Source organism: Vitis riparia, chromosome 18, assembly GCF_004353265.1.
Source record: "Vitis riparia cultivar Riparia Gloire de Montpellier isolate 1030 chromosome 18, EGFV_Vit.rip_1.0, whole genome shotgun sequence".
Taxonomy (NCBI): domain Eukaryota; kingdom Viridiplantae; phylum Streptophyta; class Magnoliopsida; order Vitales; family Vitaceae; genus Vitis; species Vitis riparia.
In genome coordinates, this window is record NC_048448.1 from 4,121,439 (window position 1) to 4,142,697 (window position 21,259).

General features: G+C 34.0%; 2 protein-coding genes across 3 annotated transcripts; both read right to left on the bottom strand.

Annotated features, from left to right (window-relative positions):
* Nucleotides 1-857: 857 nt before the first annotated feature.
* LOC117905346 (zinc finger CCCH domain-containing protein 15 homolog) lies at nucleotides 858-7,013 on the bottom strand. Its single transcript, XM_034818252.1, has 3 exons — nucleotides 6,709-7,013; nucleotides 1,298-1,433; nucleotides 858-1,154 (listed from the first exon to the last, which is right to left on the bottom strand). Exons 1-2 carry the CDS (start codon nucleotides 6,991-6,993, stop codon nucleotides 1,299-1,301), a joined length of 420 nt encoding a protein of 139 aa, XP_034674143.1. The 5' UTR covers nucleotides 6,994-7,013; the 3' UTR covers nucleotides 858-1,154; nucleotide 1,298.
* Nucleotides 7,014-8,781: 1,768 nt separating this feature from the next.
* LOC117905506 (low affinity sulfate transporter 3) lies at nucleotides 8,782-13,161 on the bottom strand. Of its 2 annotated transcripts, XM_034818416.1 has the most exons (13): nucleotides 13,067-13,161; nucleotides 12,555-12,962; nucleotides 12,420-12,468; nucleotides 12,022-12,229; nucleotides 11,752-11,926; nucleotides 11,478-11,543; nucleotides 11,147-11,377; nucleotides 10,919-11,045; nucleotides 10,473-10,759; nucleotides 9,578-9,771; nucleotides 9,387-9,472; nucleotides 9,218-9,294; nucleotides 8,782-9,129 (listed from the first exon to the last, which is right to left on the bottom strand). In XM_034818416.1, the coding sequence occupies exons 2-13, from the start codon at nucleotides 12,897-12,899 to the stop codon at nucleotides 8,980-8,982; spliced, it is 1,995 nt and encodes a 664-aa protein (XP_034674307.1). In that variant the 5' UTR covers nucleotides 12,900-12,962; nucleotides 13,067-13,161; the 3' UTR covers nucleotides 8,782-8,979. The 2 variants fall into 2 exon arrangements, with proteins under 2 accessions (XP_034674307.1, XP_034674308.1); XM_034818417.1 differs by lacking the exon at nucleotides 13,067-13,161 and having other exon boundaries at nucleotides 12,555-12,963.
* Nucleotides 13,162-21,259: the final 8,098 nt, after the last annotated feature.

The following is a 21,259-nucleotide window of genomic DNA, read 5'->3' on the forward strand; positions in this document are numbered from 1 at the left end:
AAAGAAAAAATAAATTTATTTTTATATATTATTTTAAACTTATTTTAATTCTTTTATCTAAAAATTAAATAAATTATATATATATATATATATATTTCATAACAAAATCAATAACCCAAAAGTGTGACAATTTACCCTCACGGTAGCTTGCGTCAGACACAAAATAATGAAATATGATGGTTTTATAGGATAATTCAAAAGGGCCTGACGCATGCACATCGACTTCCCAATTAAACTCAACTTTAACTTAACCCAGTCGTGTTACCAGCTTGAAAACATAATTCATTACAGGCATGTTAGGAAGTAGGAACTACCCTACCCTACCCTACCCTACCCTAAAAGGGTAAGAGGAAACGAAAAAACAGCTACATTTCAAGTGAGCTAAAAGAACACAGCTGAATGACTTCATTCAGCCCTTGGTCTTCTGTATCGGGAGGTCAAGTAGACTCACTAAATGCATGAAGAGGCGAATGCTTTCATACCCAAAAGTGTGGAGGTTAGGGATGTTGGGAAGATTTTTTTTTATTTTTTTTTGATAGATTAAGATAGGCATGAATAAAATAATAATAGGAAAGAGTACACCAAAGTACAACCATTACCATTTTGGATATAGTTGTGGACAAAGTGATTGGGAAACAAACCCTGAAACACCCCATGATAATATTCTAATTGGCTGCTTATAAGTGACACTAGGAGGCTGCCTCTCAAAAGTCAAAACATGGTCAGTAAATCATTGTTTGTCTTCTAACTGTACGGAAGGTATAAGCAATTTTCCTCGTGAAGGAAAACGAAAATTCTAGTATAGAAGATAACCATACCTTCCATGTTCCAATATATGGCAAAGGCTCTTAACCATCTTGACCTTCAAAGGCAAACAATGCTAAACCATCTTAATGGTCCTCGATAATTTAAGGCTATATTTAGAATGTCACAGCCCAGTTGATCATTTCTTTATCAATGATTTGTTAAACTCATTTTAACATATCAAATAGATAAAGACCAGTCCTGAAAATTGTGCAGAACTATTGTTACTAGCATTACAATATAATCAATTATAGTACGAACTGACCAGCACCTTTATAGTGGTGCAGATCAAATATCCCTCTTTGTCCTCTCCCTGGTGCCATAACTTTCATATTTTTCAGGTTCTTCTCCTGCCAGAAGCAAAACATAAAGTAAAAGGCTACATGCTACAGACAGCATGATGTCATGCCCTTTACCCAATTGGCACAAAACTTGTACTGCTTTTAATAAATGAAATCAGGCAGCAAAAAATGCATTTTTCACTAAAACCGACCTCAATAACGAGTATTATCAAAGACCCATGGCTCATGCAAGAAAAGCTCTCGGCCATTCATTTGCACTGCCCCTGCTGCTATGTCCTCCACACGTTTCCTAGCTGCTTCGTCTCTTCTAGCTGACACATCAGCATCCTGCAAAAAAATAAAAAAGATGATCACTGTCCTTGGGTTAGAGTAGAAATTCCGTATCAGTGACTAACCAACACTTGAGAGGGTCTATGTAACTTCTTCAGTCCTCGAGCACTTCAAAGAATCAGACTGCCTAAAACTCTGGAGTTGTCCATAAACATATAACAGGAGAAGGCACTGGATTTTTTGTGAGCTACTATATCCAGTTCCTTGTGCGGTAAAAGAACTGCCTACTAACTGTTTCAGTTGATGGGTTACCTCACTGATTATGGATACCTTATAGCTATGTAATATTAGGCATATACATTCCTTTTTTTGATAAGCAAACAAGGATATATATATCAAAAAAAGAAGCCACCTCATCCATGCACACAATCACTCTCCCACCATCTAGCAATAAACTTATCAATAAATTCTAACAGGGATACAAGGCCATCTTGAACATGTTGGCAAGTCCATTGGAATAGGGTACAAATAAGAGAGTCCTTTAGCAAAAAGGAGTTGATCTGAAAGTTGAATTCCATCAAAGAATCTTCAGTTTCATTCTTGCCAAATTATCCAAAACAAGCAAAAAGGAGTTGCCCTCCAAATCTTCTATTTTTGCTCACAAAACTCCCTTGTTGTCCTTATAACAAATTTTTCATAGAAGAAGGAAGGACCCAAGAGATGCCAAAAAAAGAAAATAAAAAATAACAAAAACCCCTTACCTTTCCACAATGGATAAGCATGCGGTTAGCTTATTCTTTTGAACTCTTTTTTTTTTTTTTTTTTTTTTTTCTATAGGCAACAAAAAATATATTAAACATGCCAAACAAAGAAAGGAGGGTGCAGCCCAAGTATACGGGAGGTATACAAAGGATGCCTAAAAACCTCTTACATAAACAATAATGATTAGCCAATACCCATCCTCTTATCTTAAGCTAATCTAATGTCACGATCCTTTCCCATAAAGCCCCAAGCAAAAAGACCTGCTTTTAAAGGCACCCAAGAGCCCTACACTACCTTTGAGGGAAAATACACCTCTATTCGACTTCAATGTAAAATAGAACATTTTCATTAAGAATTTTTCACTCTTCCTAGCCTTCCAAATCAACTTATCTTTGTCCTCAATGCACTTTTTGAACGCTTGAAGCCTCCTAAGTAACTTTTCATTGCTATCCAACTCCCAATCTTGAAATTGTCTTATGAAGCCCAAGTTCCAAACAACCTACCCACTTATACAATCTCCTGAGCATCCTTGCACTAAACATCTTGCCAAAATTTGATTCTTCTTCTATTGCCTACAAAAAATCTTGTTCTAACCTTAAAGGCTCCTCAACCTCCTCTTAGCACCTTCCACAAGACAACACCACATCCCTCCCTCCCTGCAAGAGAGCACCAACCTCCCAATTTTTCCCCAAACATTCCCACCATGACCCATCTCTAAAGGAACTACCTCTCCAAAGGAAATCTCCAACACAATTTTCCAAGCAAGGCTATATTGAAAGAAGACAAAATATTAATACTAGGCAAGTTTTTTTTTTTTTTTTTTTTTTTTTGATCAGTAATATTAATACTAGCCAAGTTGCACAATATGATTTTAAGCAAAGTGAGTCTACCACCCTTTGAGAAGTACTATCTTTTCCAAAGAACTAACCTTTTATGAACCCACTCTTCAACCACATTCCAAACGATTAGAGACTTGAACGTAACTCCCAAGGGCAAGCCTAAATAAGTAGTCAAAAGCTTTCCCACCCTACAAACCAACAAAGAGGCAAGATCCTTGACATTAGGGACATCTCCCACTAGAAGTCATTCACTTTTGTTTAAATTAACTTTCAACCCTAAAGAAACTTCAAACCAAAACAGGACCCAACTCATGTAATTCAATTGGTTCATGTAAGGCTTAAAAAAAAGAAAATATCATTAGTGAATAGGAGAGTAGTATATGATATCAACTGAACTAACTATAAGAAAATTTGTCATTCCCTAATTCTAATTGTTAACGATGATTTTGAGATATTTTTAATAAATCATTTCTTCCAAATAAAATGTGTCAAATAAAAAAAACCAAAAAACCTTCTTCCTAATGAAATGTAAATCTCTCCCAAAGGAAACATAAAATGATAGTTTTAAATGCTAAAAGTTATAAAAGAAGTGGTTGATACTAAGGATGATAATATGGTGATATAATGGTAAATTAGTGGCTCACTTAATGCTGCATTCACAACAAAATAATGTCAAACCCAAGTCTAATGTTCTTGTCAAAGCCTCAATTAGCTCAACCTAGCCCTTGTTGCATAGAATGTTTAAAACTATGTCAATGAGAAGATCTAAACAATAGATGTTGTGGATAAATCTCAACTATGGATAACACATGGGGTGGAGGTGAGGTGAATAGTTGCTTTTAATTCAATTTGAGATAGTACCTCACAAATGCTAATTACTCCCCTTATTTATTTTATTATTTTTTTATGATTTTTATCTGCTTTTTCAATCCTACCAACAAGAAAGCAAAGCACAAGCAATAATGGACACACTAACACTATCCAACCAAGATATATAAGATATTTCATCTAATCAAAAACACATTTTAACATCTCCATTAACATCAATACCAAATCACAAATTATTTCATATTATTCTAAAGCTTAAATGATCCAATTCCAATTCATTTTCTCGATCAACCAACATAATAAATCAATGGAAATTTCATAAGCTAAGATAAACTAATAAAAAGATGAAATAGAGATAAAGAGACAATAACACTAATATTTAATGTAAAAAACCTCTTAATAGATAAAAAAACCACAGGCCTACAAGCAATCAAAAGTATCCATTATAAAGAAAATTACCTAGCTCAAGCTTTCAATCCTCTCCTAGAGCACTTGCCTAGTACCTTTGAAATTCAACTACTCACTTTCTTCTTCTAAACCATATTTGGAGTCCACACCAAGCTTTATCTCAACCTTTTCTTAAATCCACACAAGAAATTTAAATTTTACCCCCAAGATGACGAATATGAGAGTAAGGCATTGAATCAACCCATTTTGGAAGAAATTTTTTTACTTCAAAAATGATTTTTAGCTCAAAACCCATAAAATTTTCTTTCAAACCAAAAACCCCTAAATTAAGTAAAGAACTTGAAGCTCAAGGAGACCATGTAACTATCACAACCATGAAGCCTTCATTTGGAAATAGAGATTAAATACTAGGGTTTTAAATTCCATCCAACAGTTCAGATTTGTTTGGAAAAAATGAAGGTTTCACAAATGTGATCGAATCCTGATCGATCTGGTGAGATTGTGAAATTTTGGGTACAACAAAAACTGTTAGTTTTTAGTATGATTAATAAAATAATTGATCCAAATGTTTTAAAACATAAATTTTGACACTCTTAAGTTTCAAATCCAATTTTCAACAAAAGAATAAAAGTTTAAAATTAGGTTGATCAATATTTGATATCATCCATCATTTCAAAAAAACTTACTATCTTCTCTAGCAATCTTCAATCATGATCTACTTACAATGACAAGAGTCCACGGGAGGATTTGAAGCAACTAAGGAGAACACAATGGAAATTTTCACCCAGAATTACCAACACACAAAGACGTTTATAGATGCCACAACAGAATTCACATTCATATGCACAAACTATTTTACAAGATTATGAAGTACCATATTTACACAGCACACCATATCTTCTGTTACAACAGCAGTGTAAAGCTCATTTTTTTATTGGGAGCTGGTAGGTAATATGCTTCATTTTTTGAGGGGGTACAATCCTACTTTAGAAGAGGATGCTGTTTTTTGGAAAGGGGGGAGAAACGGACAGTTTAAAGTAAAAGAAGCATACAACTTGGTGGTAAATACCGTGGCTAATAATTTTCCGAAGAACAACATTTGGGTGGATAAAGTCCCAACAAAAATTCTGTTTTTTGCTTGGGAAGCTACTTGGGGCAAGGTGCTTACGCTTGATAGGCTTCAGAAAAGAGGGTGACACCTCCCTAATCGGTGCTTCTTGTGTGGCTGCGAAGAGGAAACTGTAAATCACATCCTCATACATTGTATAGTGGCAAAAGTCCTATGGGATATGATATGTGCTTTGGTTGGTGTTCAGTGGGTCTTTCCAGAAACTGTAAAGGAGGTCTTATTAAGCTGGAGGGGCTCTTTTGTAGGGAAAAAAAGGAAAAAGATATGGAAGTCTATACCGTTGTACATTTTTTGGACCCTTTGGAAGGAAAGAAATAGGCTTACTTTTAGGGGAGGGATGATAGATATTCAGAAACTTAAAAATTCTTTTGTCTGTAATTTATGGTGTTGGGCGAGAATGTATAGTGGAGAGAGGTCGCTGTCTCTTATAGACTCGTTGGAGTGGATAGCCTCCACTTAAGGGCTGGTGGGTTTTTTGTTGTCTTTTTGGTGGTGAGGCTTAGCTAATTTGTATACCCCCTGTATACGTGTGGCTTTTTGGCCTCTTTTCAATATATTCTGTGCTTACTTATCAAAAAAAAAAAAACAGCAGTGTAAAGCTCTTTTACAACAGTAAAACAAGAACCATGCTCTACATATACATGGCCAGTTCCACCTTACTGATTTTATTTTTATTTTGTTAAATTTCACGCATTGTAGAGTAATCTAACTTGTTGTAAATATGGGTAACCCACCAAATGAGGCTATTCAACAGTGTAAGTTAAACCAAATTTGAGTTGGGACCCAATGTCCTTTTATCCCAAGATCAGTCATATATGCTAGGAAATCCTCTACATTCCCTTAAAAAGTGGGAGAGTATACAAAGGATGGCCACTTGCATAGATTGTATATCTCGAATTATGTATTAAATGTACAATTATTAATATCAATCACCACTTACAAGATTGGATTGAATCAAAACAGATTCAAACCTCCATGCTTGCCCCAGCCCAATCCTAGGGGTATATAAAATGGACAAAGTTGAATGCCCAGGCGGAGTGAACCAGCCAGGCAATTACTAAGTTTGATGTCCCTTGTACATTCACCACATGATTCTATCACCACAATGGCCTTGCTATGTGAAACTTACTTAGCAAACTCAAAGCCATTGTTAATATCCCCGCAATGAGCTCCCGCTTCTTGTAAACTCCACCACGATTTTGGCATTGAATTACCCCATCACATCTCCATTAACATTCATTTTAATCATACTTATCATCAATAATGACCGACAATTAGCTTTCAAGCATCAAACGAAAAATTAAGAGAGAAAATTCTCAAGTGCAAGAGAAAGGAAACCCTAGAAAAGTGCAGTAAGAAAAAGCACCTTCTGGCGTTTCCAGGACAGGAACTGGGCCTGCGACATAGGGTTTTGTGTTGGCCTCGATTTCTCGTTTTCCTGCACTTTCTCTTCCTCTGCCCCCATATTTTCTGTCCTTCCAAATACGATCTTCGCCTTCTCCTCTATGTTCTTCGGTACTTCTTGTTTGGGCTTCAGACGAAAAACGACACCGTTTGGTATATTTGCCCGAGTTAAAAGTTTTCCCAAACCATAACGCTTATGCCAGTAAACGAAGACCGTCGGTTCCCTTGAATATTTATTGAACAGCATTTGACTGTCCCGGAGTACGAGGATCCTAGGGCTGGCATTGACATGGAAACCTTACACCATATATTTTTAAGGGCTTGTTTGGTAATTCTGAGTTACCGGTTCTTTTTGTTTCTTGGATTTTTCTATAAAAAGTAGATAATTTTAAAAAATATTCCTAAAATACGACAATTTTAAAAAATAATTCTAAATCTATTGTAATTTTATCCATACTAGCCTCTCATGTCGATTCAGACTCCTCCCATGATGTCCATGTATTTGTCTCGAGAGACCCAAACATAATGTCTGCAAAATTTTTCTTAATAAAAAAAAAATCCTAAATTCAAAAATTTTATGGTTGCTCCTCTTCATCAATACTTGTCGATGATTGCTTCATTCATTATTGTCGATGATTAAAGCTCTAAAAGATCAAAGCTGACCCTTTTCTTGCATTGTTAATTCCATAGTTGCTCCTTTTTGTCACTAATTGTCGAAGCTAATCCTTAAAGACAAAATTTTAATATTTTCTAAGCTCAAATCATATTTTCAAAACATAATTTTAATAAAATGTATTATAATTACGCTTAAGTTGTGTCTTCAAGGCACAATTTGAGTATTCTATGCTAAAAATCGTGTCTTTCAAAATACGATTTCACTAAAATATACTAAAATTATGTCTTCAAAACACAATTTTAATATTTTACATTGTTTTACACTAAAGTCATGATTTGAAAATACTATTTCAATATTTTAAACAAAAATTGTGTTTTCAAGATTTTAATAAAATGCATTATTTCATATTATAATCGTATTTTGAAGATATGATTTTAGTATTTTTACATTGAAGTCATATTTCAAATACACGATTTCAACAAAATGCACTAAAATATGTCTTTAAAACACAATATCCACGCAATGTTTTGTTGATACCAAATGTTACAGATTTGAAAATATTTTTTAAACTATCATATTTTGAAAAGTATTTTTTAAAATTATGATATATTTAAAAAAAAAAACCCTTGTTTTAGGCAACATCTAATTAAACTATATTTTAATTTTATGTAATGTCTAATTTAGTAGATTTATGTTCTTAATTTGTCTAATGCTACTTCCTCCCATATTCTTCATTAAGCAAAATATGAGAAAAATGAAAATAAAGAATAAAAATAGAAGAAGAGGAAAAAAAGAAAAAGAAAAAAGAAAGCAACATTTAAAATTAATAAATTATTTGTATATATTTTAAAATTTATTTTATTTATTTTTCTCTTTTATATGAAAGTAAACTAATTTTAAAATCACATATTTATATCTAATTTAACTATATTTGATTTTTTTTTGGTAAATAAAAAATGAAAAAAATTATTATTAGTATACTTTTTTCTTTCTTTAGCATAAGGAATGGATGTCCCTTGTCTAAAAGGTGGGTCTCAAGTTCCAATCAAACATAACCTGAACCACATTTGGGCTTTCACAAAATATAATTGAAATAAAAGGGAGTACCCCTGTTTTATCCATCTATATATAGATATGTTTTACGCCATTAGTCTTACATTGTGGATGCCATTGCTCGTCTGGTCGGACAAGATGATCTGGAGAAATGTGCTTTCCGAGAGGAAGGCGACAAAGAAAGGAAAAGGGGAGGAAGAAATGTGGGGTGTGTGTGAACCAGGGTCCATGTCTGCAGAAAAGGACTTCGGGGCCAGGAGAGGGGCGGCTTCACATATCACGCCAGGTATGATAATTGTATGTGTCATACAAAATGATTGCGACAATCCAATACAAGATTTCTTAAATTTCTCAGCTTCTGCTTTGGAATTGTGGAATATGGTGAGCTTAGAATTATGAACTCTTCTGCAAACTATGATGTTAAATTACTTGTAGGCTTGTAGCAACAACCCAAGGGCATCCCAGAGTCACAACGTCATGAAATATAGTTGTGAACTTCATTACATCTATATTACATCACAAAAACAACTTATTCTGTGAAATAATTGAGGCAACATAAAGCCATCAACAGCTGCTAAAATTGACCATTTTAGAGCTGCATGCATCTACAGCTTCCCCAACACTGAGGAAAATCCAGTCTTTCCCAATTTTATCCACAACTTTGGCTAACTTCAACTTGTGTATCACTTGCCACCTTGGATTGGCTACTGCTAACTGCACGTACAACAATGGAAATTTGTTTTAGAGCCCCTTGAACCATGGATTAGCCGAAATGTTACATACTAAAGAACTTGTGTCTTACATGTATGTTATGTGAAACCAACTTATTGTACACTTCTTGTAGCGCACAGATTCCCGAAGTGTCAATGTTCATGACAGCTGCCATCACATACAGCCAAACCATTTGGTTAAATATACGCATATGATTGAAGAGGTAGTCATGGAAACAGGTAAATCACGTCACAACTTACTGGACATGTCAAGGATTACTGCTTGAGTTCTTTCCTTTGAGTTTTCTTCGCCTTCTTCGTCTTTTTCAGTCACCCTCTTCATTATTCTAAAACAAATAACCATGACTATGAGCTTTTTGTTCTTTAGATTAAACAGGGCCTCTCTCTCTCTTTTCTCTCTTTTATGAAAACACATGTGAGAAGACATGCACCTTTCTCTTACGAAATTGGCATTAGCAAAGCAAAGCAATCCGGAGTTGATGCGAACAATCAAGATGCCTGGAGTTTTGATGGCCATGGGATATTGATTGATGTCACAGAAGATATCTGTTCCAGGGAGTTTGCCCAATCCTTCTACGCTGGGCCTAATGGAATTTAGTATTATCTTTGCAAATGAGATTGTCACCTGCATGCAGTCATTTCAAGACATTATTTCAGTAGAAAATAATCCATCAGATAGGGGGACATAAATTGACTCTCAGTTCATCTCTGCAGTTCTATCTGTTCCCAATAGAATAATACCATGTTGATCATGAAAACTCAACTCAGCAGGTCTGGCATTTACCAATCAAATTCTAGTGATGTAGGTAAAAGTGATTTAAGAAAGTTGTGACATTAATGGTACCTGCATCAGACAGGCTCACCCGGCCCCCTACCCCATGCGCAGAAAGACAGGACTGGTGGTGGGGTACAAGTTGCAAGCAACAGGATTGCGCCAAAATGAGGGTTTTGGAAGGTCTGGAACAGAAACTCTGAGACCTAATCAGATTGCCTTCACATTTTCAACCCACCTCAATTATGAGATGGAACCCACCAGTCACAAGACGCCACTTCTTCCACATCTAGCTTTGAGCCAATCTATTTGATATAGAGACACTAGGATTCTATTTATTAATTAGTGTAGGATAAATTTAAGCATGAATGTGTGTTGCAGATTATTTGAGGAAACTTATCATATTGTGTTAAGTGCCAAATTAGAAGTCATTATTATAACATTTTTGGCAACTATGGTATTCTTGGCAGTGTTGTCACCTCAACACAGATGCATAGTTTCATAATGATTTACCATAAAGTTGGGAAATTAAGAGGGGGAATAGAAAAGATTACCGCAGCTACAAGACCAATCTCCACTGATGCAAACAGAACTCCAAAGAAGGCACCGGCACAAGCAAGGAAGTCCATTTTGTCTACCTTCCAGATATGGTAAGCTTCAGGTATGTCAATCAGTCCAGGGAGAGCTGATAGAATAATTGAAGCAAGAATGGCAATTGGGGTGAAGTACAATAGCCTAGTTAACAATTCCAGTGATAAAAACACTGCAATGGCCATTACTATGTTTGATACCACTGTTTCACATCCTGCACTGAAATTTACGGCGGTCCTCGAAAAAGAACCTGCAGAAATTTACCCAAGGTGCCCATCAAATTATTGGCACTCAATAATGGAATTATTGGCTTCACAGAGTCGCATGCACTTTTATTTTCTTTTCTGAGATAGTAGTAAGTTAGGTATGATAGGCTCAAAAGTAGAAGTCACCAAAGAATTCAGCTCACCAGTTGCTACATAGCAAGAGGTCAAAGATCCTGCAATATTCATGAAGCCCATGGCTACCATTTCCTTGTTCCCATCAAGGTGGTAGCCTCTAATGGAAGCAAACGATCGGCCAACAGCAATGGCTTCCTGAGAACAAAGGTTGAATCAAGAGTTTAAAAAAGAGTTACATCATGAATGGACAAATGAAGAAAATTAATGGAGAGACGGATTCAACAGTAGGGACTCACAGTGAGAGCAACAATGGCAGAAACTAATCCAATTTTGGCTGCTTGTCCCACATGTTGCCCACTAAACTGTAATTCGTGAGCAGAAATCGGGTTCAAGCCTCGTTTGATGTGCTTTACTATCTTAACACCATGCCCATCTGCCTTTGTCAGGAAGACTATAGCAGTAGATAAAACAACCGATATCAGAGGAGCAATCGCTGGCAACCAGAAAAGCTTTTTGTTCCTTCTACCCTGCAGTTAAGACAGGGTTATTTAACTTAGATGAAGGAAGCAGGGAAGAAAATGTCTTTAAACATGGCTAATTGGAGGGTTTAAGTATTCTATTACTTACAATAAACCTGGTAAATAGGATGAAAATCAGGAATGAACAACCGAGGACAAAGTTCAGGGGGTACCACTGTCAGGGAAAGCAAAAAAGGAGAGGTGGACCATCAAAACTTTGGAGAAAGAAATTAAGCACATAAAGAGATTATTACCAAATATGCATAATAACACATCTATTCTGCTACTCTTGGCAATTATTCAAAGTACTAAAAAATAATATGAAGAATGAAGCAGGGGTTTAAAGAAGGGGCCTGTGGATTATCTCCTATAGACAAACTTACTTGATGATGAAGTGACCTGAAAACAGCCTCCAACACCGAAACAACATCAGTTTTGGTGGTGAAGTGACTGATTCCAAGTAGCCCCTTCAGTTGTTGAAGGCCAATGACAATGGCTGCACCTCCCATGAATCCAACAATGGCAGCATGTGAGAGAAAATCCACCAGAAAACCCAGCCTGCAGATAACAAAAAGCTACTTGTTTAAGGAAAAAGAAGCACTAGCCTCCATGATCAATAAAAAGGGAACATTCGCTTCAAGAGGAAGATCCACCTGAACAATCCAAATATGAATTGGAAGGTACCGGCAAAGAAAGTTACTGTCAAGACGAGCTTTCTGTAGGCAACGGCATTAGCTACAGGATCTACTACATTCTGAATCATCGAAGAGAGCAGCAAGGAAACCACAGCTACTGGTCCAATGGCTATCTCTCTTGAGCTTCCCATTAAAGCATAAACCAGAGGCGGAACCACGCTTGTGTCTGCAACCCATCACAACATTACATATTGATAATATAAAAAAAAAAAATTTAAAAAGAAAAAAAGTATCAAATCTATCATGCTTGTTTCTTGCATAATTATAAGGCTGCCAGTTTTTTAATAAGAGAAGCTCCAAGCATAATTGAAGTGGCATACATGGAGTAATTAACTGAACTGAATTCATCTACTTACATAGACCATACTGAGGTGCGAGGTTCGCCAGAGTTGCATATCCGATGCTCTGCCCAACAAATTCATAAGAAGTATATGAGTGACATGTTCAACAAATTCATAGAGGAAAAAGACGGAGAGAAATCATGTGTGTACCTGAGGAATGCTTAAACTTGCTAGAGTTAAGCCTGCCATTAAATCGTTTCTGAACTTTGTAGCCTTGTAATTTCTTCCCCAGGTAAGAATTGGGAATAGACCATGCAAGAATGAAACAACACCTGCGGCTGTAGATCGAGTTTGCTTTGTGGAGGATGAAGAGTGCTTGCTTCCATTAGGAAAAACAGCCGATTTTATTGAACTGACAATCTCATGGCATAGACCTGGCGGTTCAGGGGAATTAAGCATCCACTCAGCCCTCTGAGTCTTGCTACCATCTTCAATGTTGAGCTGCTGCTGCTGCTCCATGGGCATGGAGAGGGTCTCTGTCTGTAATGAGTGCATGATATGCTGAAGTGTTTGGGAGAGCTCCTAGAGCTGGTCTTTTGTAGTAAACTCTGCAACCTCCTGGAATATTACTTAGTTCAAAACCAACCCGAAAGCCCAAGAAACACGTCAAAATAACGAAATAAATCAAATAAAGTTAAAAGCCCTTATCAATATCCACTCACCATGTCATTGTCACTGGAGTTTTGTAATGATTTTAACCATCTGATCATTTTGCATTCTATTTTCATGAATCTCATCTTAAAAGTTAAAACAATCCCACTTGGCTCATTTCACATATGTACCGATTCTCCTATGAATTAATGCCAGTATCAAAGTACTCCCACCATTATGCATGCAAGAACCAGTTCCTGATATATTAAATAAAGAAAATCAAACTACTCTCTTCAAAGGACCTTCATGTTAAAATTAAAGATACTAATGTACATCTTCAAAAACAAAAGAAGCCTAGACTAGCCCCAAGTGACAATGGTAGTAGTTGTTGGACTATGAACTCAAGCATCTGTCTTCATTCATTAGCTGACAAACCTCCTCGACTACATGTAGAGTAAGCCAGCGCAGTTGTTGACTTGTTCTAGACCTTGGATAAGTCTCCTGAATAAGAAATTGCGCCGACTTCAATGTATTATTGCTGTCCATAATTCACTATTTTTTTCTAATGCCACGGGCAGTTCTATCAATGTGGGCCTCCTGGGTTTCCACACAAATGCACGTAGGCCCATGCCTATAGATTCTTCAAAGTGAAATGGGAGCATATATACACCAGTATATGTTTTTTCGTATCATCCCCAGTCCACTCCTTTATGGTGCAGTCAAGCCACTACCAGTTTTTTTTTAACCAGAAGATAAGGAATTAATTCATGGGACAAAAGAAACGGGGAGTGGGGAGGTGAAAGAGCAAGTCCCGAAATTATTTTCTGCAGCTTCTGCTGGACTTCTGGAATAAATAAAAAGTGGGGTGGCGATATATATCATTTGGAAATAGTAATAGTTTAATGATTTGATTTATCAGATCAAGGAGACCCTTGCTTGGTGGGTGTTCCAGCAACTGGTGCCGGAGATGGATTGGAATTTGGAATATTGTCGAACCCATTAAGCATTCATCATTGTAATTGTGTCATCATCAGCAGAGTCCATTAACGCGATTTCCCCTAACCCATATATGGACGGGTTTCACGTGTGGGTTAGCCATACATGGATTTGTTTCATACTTGCACTTAGCTAATTATGGGCACTGGTCTCACATGATGGGATCAGCTCCAAAGGTAACTACAAAAACCTAGTATGAAATAGGTAGTTTTGTTCTGTGAATTTTAGCCATTCAATTCAGCATATTCTTTTTTCTTAATGGGCATTATATTATGGACACCTCATTTATAAAGAAATAAAATAAATAAATAAATAAATAAAAAGACATCTCAGTGTTCAATCATTTTATCTTCATATCAAATTTAATTTTTGAGAGATTTGGACTTCCTATTTCAAAACCTTAAACAATACTATTCTCATGGAGGACCATATACCTTTTCCCCCCTTTATTTGTGTTTTAATGGCCAGTCATGAGCTACGAGTCTTCATTAGTTTGACATACCAGAACTCAAACTTTAAGAAAGGTCAATAAAATTAACAAAAAAGAAAGAAAGAAAAAAAAGGCATTGTCACCTTACAATTGATTGTATTAGTAGTAATAAGAGAGTAAAATCCACGTTTTAACGCAATTTATTTATAATTTTAAGCATACCAAAATTATCTTAATCTAATTGCTTCATATATTCAATTAATAGTAAGCTTCATTAGTTTCTTTAATTAAACAGCTGAAAGTTCGAGGTTTGTGAAACTTGAATGAATGGAACCTGTTTGAGTAATTGAACCCCTTTGGTTTATGAATTGGAAGCAAGTTGCCAAGTTGCCTTTGATGGAAGCAGGACAAGAAATCGTTCCATCAAAATCTTGTGATTACCTTGAGTTGGGATGGTTATTTTGGACTTGATATCGAGCCTTTTCCAATGAGCTATGTTGTAGTATGAGGCTCATATTAAGTGAAAGACATATGGAGAAAAAAATGACAAATACCAAAGTGGAGAAGAGTCCAATGAGGAGAGCGAATTCGTGGATTTAGGCAATTTGTCAAATCACGTTAAATCTGTGTGTTCTTTTCGTTTTTTTTCTCTAATTTTCCACCAGGAGTCATTGAATGAATATCAACAAGCTGCTTTCAAATGCTTTTTACAATGGGAGTCGATTCTCAAAACTGCAATGACGGGAGGAGTCAGTATCGGGGGGACAAAACATTCCTAAAATCAGCGATTACCTTGGGCTCATGGTAATCGACGTCGCTGCGCCCAAGAATATGTCTATATAGGACCACAAGCACCATGACCATGGACATAATTGGACCACCGTGATAAGCAAAAAAAAAAGGAAAAACCAATCACATTTCCAAGTGGATAGTCGTGGATATTTTGGAGGCTATTGAGGTAAATATGTGGTGACAGGGGGCCGAGGAAGGAATTAGATGTTTGAAGATGAAAACAGAGCAGCACACACTACGTGGTTGGATATGGTTTGTGTCACAAAAGGGCATTCCACTTATGCACTCAAACTCTTGACCGAATAAAGGGACGAATGGAGGAGGTTGATGTGGGTGGGGATGGAGGAATGGTCCCCATTGCTCCAATCAAAAGTCCACATGAGGAGCAGTCCAGTTCTGGGTACTGCACTTCTGCCTCGTGGTTAATTCCGGCCAGTTGCGATAGTGCTCCAGTTCCCAGGCCGACCCACTATCTTGATTCCAATTTGTTGCACCTCTTTTTCAATTTTCACTCTCACCTGCCTTATTCCGTCAACGGTCCTTGTCCTCATCTTTCACTTTCATTTTCCTTTCTCAGGGGATGTTTACTCTATGTCTCCGGTACTTGGGGTATCCCGTACAACCTTGTGTTTACTCCATTCCTCACCACCTGCATCCAATGACAGCACGCACACTGTACTGAATCAGAGCCTAGCGTCTTTCAATTTTGGTTGAGTCATGCCTAGGAGACGCATTATATTCTCTCTCTTGTAGAGGAGTAGGACGATGATACCTTTGCTTTATCTGTATGCTCATTTTCAAAGATGCTTTTTCTTTTGTAATGGACGGTTAGTTTCGTCCATGCCAATCATTTCGCAACTGATAATCTCGAACCAAGAAACTTCATTCCTGATGTATGTCAAGCAATCCGATAAGATTTATAGGCCATATGTTGGTTTAAGAAGAAAAAAAATACAAAAAAACAAAAAAACAATCTTCTCTTACTCTTCAAACGGGCCAATAATCCAGGTGAATATTTTATTATTTTCATTCCTATACTTAGAATTACAGCTTATTTACCTAATGTTAGGTGTCTAATAAATTACCTTAATCACTTAAATCATTTAAATAACTTAATATTGTAGTTTAAAATTTTAAATAAATTTGATAAATCAACTTATTAAGTATTATTTAACTTAAAGTCGCTTACTAACTATAATTTAATTTAAATTCATTTTAAGTCATATAATGTTAACTATTTGATTTTACTAAAAGCCTTTTTTATGGTATATTTGATATATTTTATTGAATAAAGAAAAAAATTATTAACACGTACGGATCTTGCAAACACATTTTAAAGTCAATAAGAATGTATTAAATATTATGTTTGCATTGATGCAATAATATCTCACATCGGAAAAAGTTTTTTTCTACAATCCCAATAGAACATTAGGGTCTTATTGTGTTCGCATAAAACTTTTGATAGTAAATATATATACACTCCTTTTAACTTAAAGACACATTTTAGAATCATGAGAACTCTTTGAACTCCGAACGATATATCTCATAACAATGATGGAGCCAGAGAATTGGTTAAGGGGTAATATTTGAATCTTAGTTTATGGGGGAAAAATAATTCAAAAGTATTTGCATAGGATAGTTGTAAGTGGTTCTTTTATTTAAAATTTAGGTCAAATCCCTATTGAACCCTAATATTTTTTTTCAAAATTTCAAGGAGGGCATTTGCCCCTTATGGGCACTACCTATCTCGTAATTGAGAATGAATTGTTGCAACATACTAACCAATTTATTATGTAAGATTATAGATAATTTTTGTAAGTTGTCTTTTCTTATCAAAGTACCCAATTTCATGTTAACCCATATTTATTGACATCAATCATTTTATCACATTATTTAATTTTGGATGCATAATTCAACTGTTACCTATATACTGCAATTAAAAGCGGATATCAACTTTTGCTTTGTTTTATTTGATTCTTTAAACTTTATGTTATCTTTATCTCAAAAGTCCCTAAAGAAACTTTAATTGTCAAGAAGACTTATTTAATTTAAAGTCATAAAGAAACTTTAATTGTGAAGCTTAAAAAACCAAGAAGAGTTATCTAATTTACAAATAATAATAAAAAAAATCTTAAATGTCTACCCATGACTTGGTTGACTGATTGTCTATTTGGGCTTCGAGTTAGATTAAAAATAAATAAATTAAATGATAGTTACAAAACTATTGATAAATCTATGGTATTTTAGCTATCTTTTCAAGAGATACTTTTTATATTTTTCATATCAATGATACATATTAAAATAAAATAAAAATTGAATTTACACCGAAAGTGTCTCTTTAAGAGACAACTTCCATAATCCACTAAATTGAATTTATATTAAAAGTGTTTCTTCAAAAAAACATGTTTTTATAAGTTTTTTTTATTAATCATACATGCTAAAAAATTGAATTTATATTAAAGATGTTCCTAGAAGAGACATCTTTCCACGATACCACAAAATCGACTTTATATTAAAGGTGTCTTTTCAAAAAATATCTTCCACAATTTTCATATCAGCTACATAATGGAAAAAAAAAAATGAATTTACACGAAAGGTGTCTCCATAATTCTATAAAATTGAATTTATATTAAATGTATCTTTTAAAGAAACATCTTTCATAATTTTTATATTAACCACCAATCGAAAAAATTGAATTTATAATAAATGTGTCTTTTTAAGAGACACTTTTCAATATGAATTTAATTTTACAAAATTGTCGAAGGTGTTTATTTACTAGATTCCTTTAGTATAAATTTAATTCCATTGAATTGTGAAAGATGTCTTTTGAAAATATATTTTTAGTATAAATTCAATTATTTTTTCTACGGTGTCGTTGATATGAAAATTATGAAAAATGTCTTCTTAAGAAACACCTTTAATATAAATTTGATTTTGTAAAATTATGGAAACTTAAGTATAAATTTAATTTTTCTAATATATATAACTATAAAAAATTATATATAAAAAAAATGTCTCTTATATAAAATGTTTATGAAAAAGATACTTTTAATATAAATTTAATTTTTTTTTTTATCGTATGTCTTTAATACAAAAATGATAGAGGTTAAAGAAACACATTTCAATGTGATTAAAAGTGCAGTAGATTTGAAAATATTTTTTATACTGGATTTTAAAAAATTAATTTTAAATTCATCATAATTTTATCATAAATCCTTTGAATAATCATGCATTAATGCTAGAAAGATACACTTAGATACGCCCAACTTATTAGCTTGATAAAATCATGTCATCTCGTTGAAAAGAGGGAATGAGGAGACGTTGACTCATTTTTGGGTTTAAACTAATGGAGAAGGGGTTTGTATCATTGGCCTGTAGTATGAGCAAAGAGCCATCCTACCATGACAGTGATTTTCAATTAGAATATTTTCTCAATCCCTTTAGTTTACCAACTTCTAGAATAAGAATTAAGAATTGAAAAGAAGTAACTTGATACATATCTGATCTACTTCAGACTTGCTTTTTAAGAGTCAATAAGACTGAACCAAAATTCCAGCCCATCTAAATGGACTTTCAGATCTTTTTGGATTTTTTGCTTGTTTATTGGCTGTTTCTCTTAGACAGAACCTCCAATGGGCAAAGATTAAATCCGGAAGAATTTTGAAGACAACGGTTAAGAATTTGAAAAGTTTTCATATAATAATTATAATAATATTGGTTGGTATGCTTACGTGGAAAGACAAATATGTTTGAAAACAAAACAAAAATAAGGATATTCGTGTATCTTCTAAAAAATTATATTTTTGTCGAAGGAGGAGGCCCCGGCCTTCCAAACAGTTGACTTAGCAATCAGATTCCGAAGCACGCTGTGTAACCATATGTCCAAAACACCGGCAATGCGGCTGACTTTTGTTTTAAATTTTTTTTTTCTATTTATTTTTATTTTTTAAAATGATTGAGGATGAAATTGGCCTTATCCGCCTATCAAAAGACAAGTTGTCTCTGCTCTTTCCTTTCTCACCTGTAAGTTGACGTTTCCTAACAACTATTGGGGTCTCAGATATCTGCAAGAGAATGAATTGAGAGCTTAGTTTGGGAAGAAGGTGGGCTATGGTATTGGGGTTGCTAATAAGGCACCAAGGTCAAGAGGACATCCGTTAGTCTCATTCTCAAAAGTCAACTTACACATATTTCATACTAAAATGTTTTAAATCCCTTTTATATTTATTTGAGAGTAATGTATGGTTTAAAATTTAGTATGTAATTTATTTATTAAAGGGGTATTTAGTAAAATTTAATATTTATTATTTAATAATTTAAGTTGATTTTAAGTTAAATTATATTTAAGTTGTTAAAATAAAACTTATTATTTAGTTTTTATTTTAAGTATTAAGATTATTTGATAAAATTAACTTAAAATTTATTCTAAATCATCAAATTGACATATTTATTCTTATAAATTATAATTAGAGTTAAAAATATTAAGTAATATTTGATATAATGAAATAGCAAAACAAATCATAAAAGTAACTAGGGTAACTGAGAGTAAAAATAAGTTAATTCTTTTTACTTATTACTTAAAGTTGTTTTTTGATTTTAAGTCATATAATTAAGTTATCTTACCAAATGTACTTAATGATTTAAATTAAATTATTAAGTCACTTTAAGTTATTAAGTTGGTTGCTAACCGTTATGACAGCGAAAACTTTGATGCTAACAATGTTAGTTCAAGAACACAAAAATAAAACAATCACACATGTGGTACACGAGGTTTTAACATGGTTTGACCAACCATGCCTACATCCATGAATAAGAGAGAATGATTCCACTATACAATAGAGAATATTACAGAGAATAGAATCAAATAGAACTATTGGGTTCCGAAACATCACATGTTTCCCCACTCCTTGTATCCATACTTTACTACGAGCTCTCTCGCTCCACAGAGTACCTCTCGTTCTTCCTCACATCTCTATCCACCTCGTATAGTCTCTATAAATTCATCTTCATCTCATAACTTTTTCCCTTATGACCTAAAATATTTATAGAGATATTTCCAACAACCTTCCTTATTCAAGTCTAATATTACAATAATATATCAACTTAGAAATATTGTATATAATATTCTTTACAAAAAAAAAATCTATACTAATTAGGAATTTGGGACGCTTCCTAACAATAACCATCCACTAAGTTTTATTATTATTATTAAGTCATTTTTTTGTTTTTTAAAATAAGTATAAAAAAAACAAATAAAAAATATATGAGAAATAAATTTATAATATATGAGATATATGTCTTTAATATCTTAGTATAAAAATAACATATATTATGTATAAAATATAAAATAAAATATTAAATAATATATCTCACTACTTATCATAATTCATATTTGAATATAAAGGATAATAATTTATAAAATAACTTATTTTATTTTATCATCAATTATATTATATAAAATATTTTCTCATATTTCATATTATATCCTACCAAGTATAACCTTACTAGGAACCATTATTTTAATTATCATCAATGAAGTATGAAATAAAATATATTATATAAAATATTTTCTCATATTTCATATTATATCCTACCAAGTATAACCTTACTAGGAACCATTATTTTAAAAAAGCCTTATATGAAAGAGCATCAATTATAGATAATAATCTTTAGATCAAACCAATAATAATGTTAAAGTGAGAAGGAAAAGCGGAATCACAAAGACCAAGTCAAAACCAGGAAGGTTATCAACCTAGAAGCTCATCAATTGAGTAAAGAACAAATGGGATAAGCTGGCTCAATAAGAGGTAGGGTGGGAAAGCTGGAGTGGAGGTTATGATTTCTAAACTAAGGTTAAGCTAATAAGGCATTTTCTGATTCCGACCCGTGTGGGTCATACACGTTACATGTGCACCATTTCAAGTCTAACTCACCCAACTACATGCCAAAAATTATCCATATCTACAAACCATTATTTAAAAAAAGCCTTATATGGAAGAGGCTTCTCACCTAGTATATTTTCAAGTTTTAATATTTAAGATTACAA

What these genes read in the sequence shown, in the direction of transcription:
- LOC117905346 (XM_034818252.1), bottom strand. Translation starts at nt 6,993, where the DNA reads ATGCTGTTCAATAAATATTCAAGGGAACCGACGGTCTTCGTTTACTGG. An exon ending in TGTCCTGGAAACGCCAGAAG is followed by an intron (nt 1,434 to 6,708) that starts GTGCTTTTTCTT and finishes ATTTTTTTGCAG; the next exon opens with GATGCTGATGTGTCAGCTAG.
- LOC117905506 (XM_034818416.1), bottom strand. Translation starts at nt 12,899, where the DNA reads ATGCACTCATTACAGACAGAGACCCTCTCCATGCCCATGGAGCAGCAG. An exon ending in AGTAATCCTTGACATGTCCA is followed by an intron (nt 9,295 to 9,386) that starts GTAAGTTGTGAC and finishes ATGTGATGGCAG; the next exon opens with CTGTCATGAACATTGACACT. An exon ending in TGGTTTCACATAACATACAT is followed by an intron (nt 9,130 to 9,217) that starts GTAAGACACAAG and finishes TTGTACGTGCAG; the next exon opens with TTAGCAGTAGCCAATCCAAG.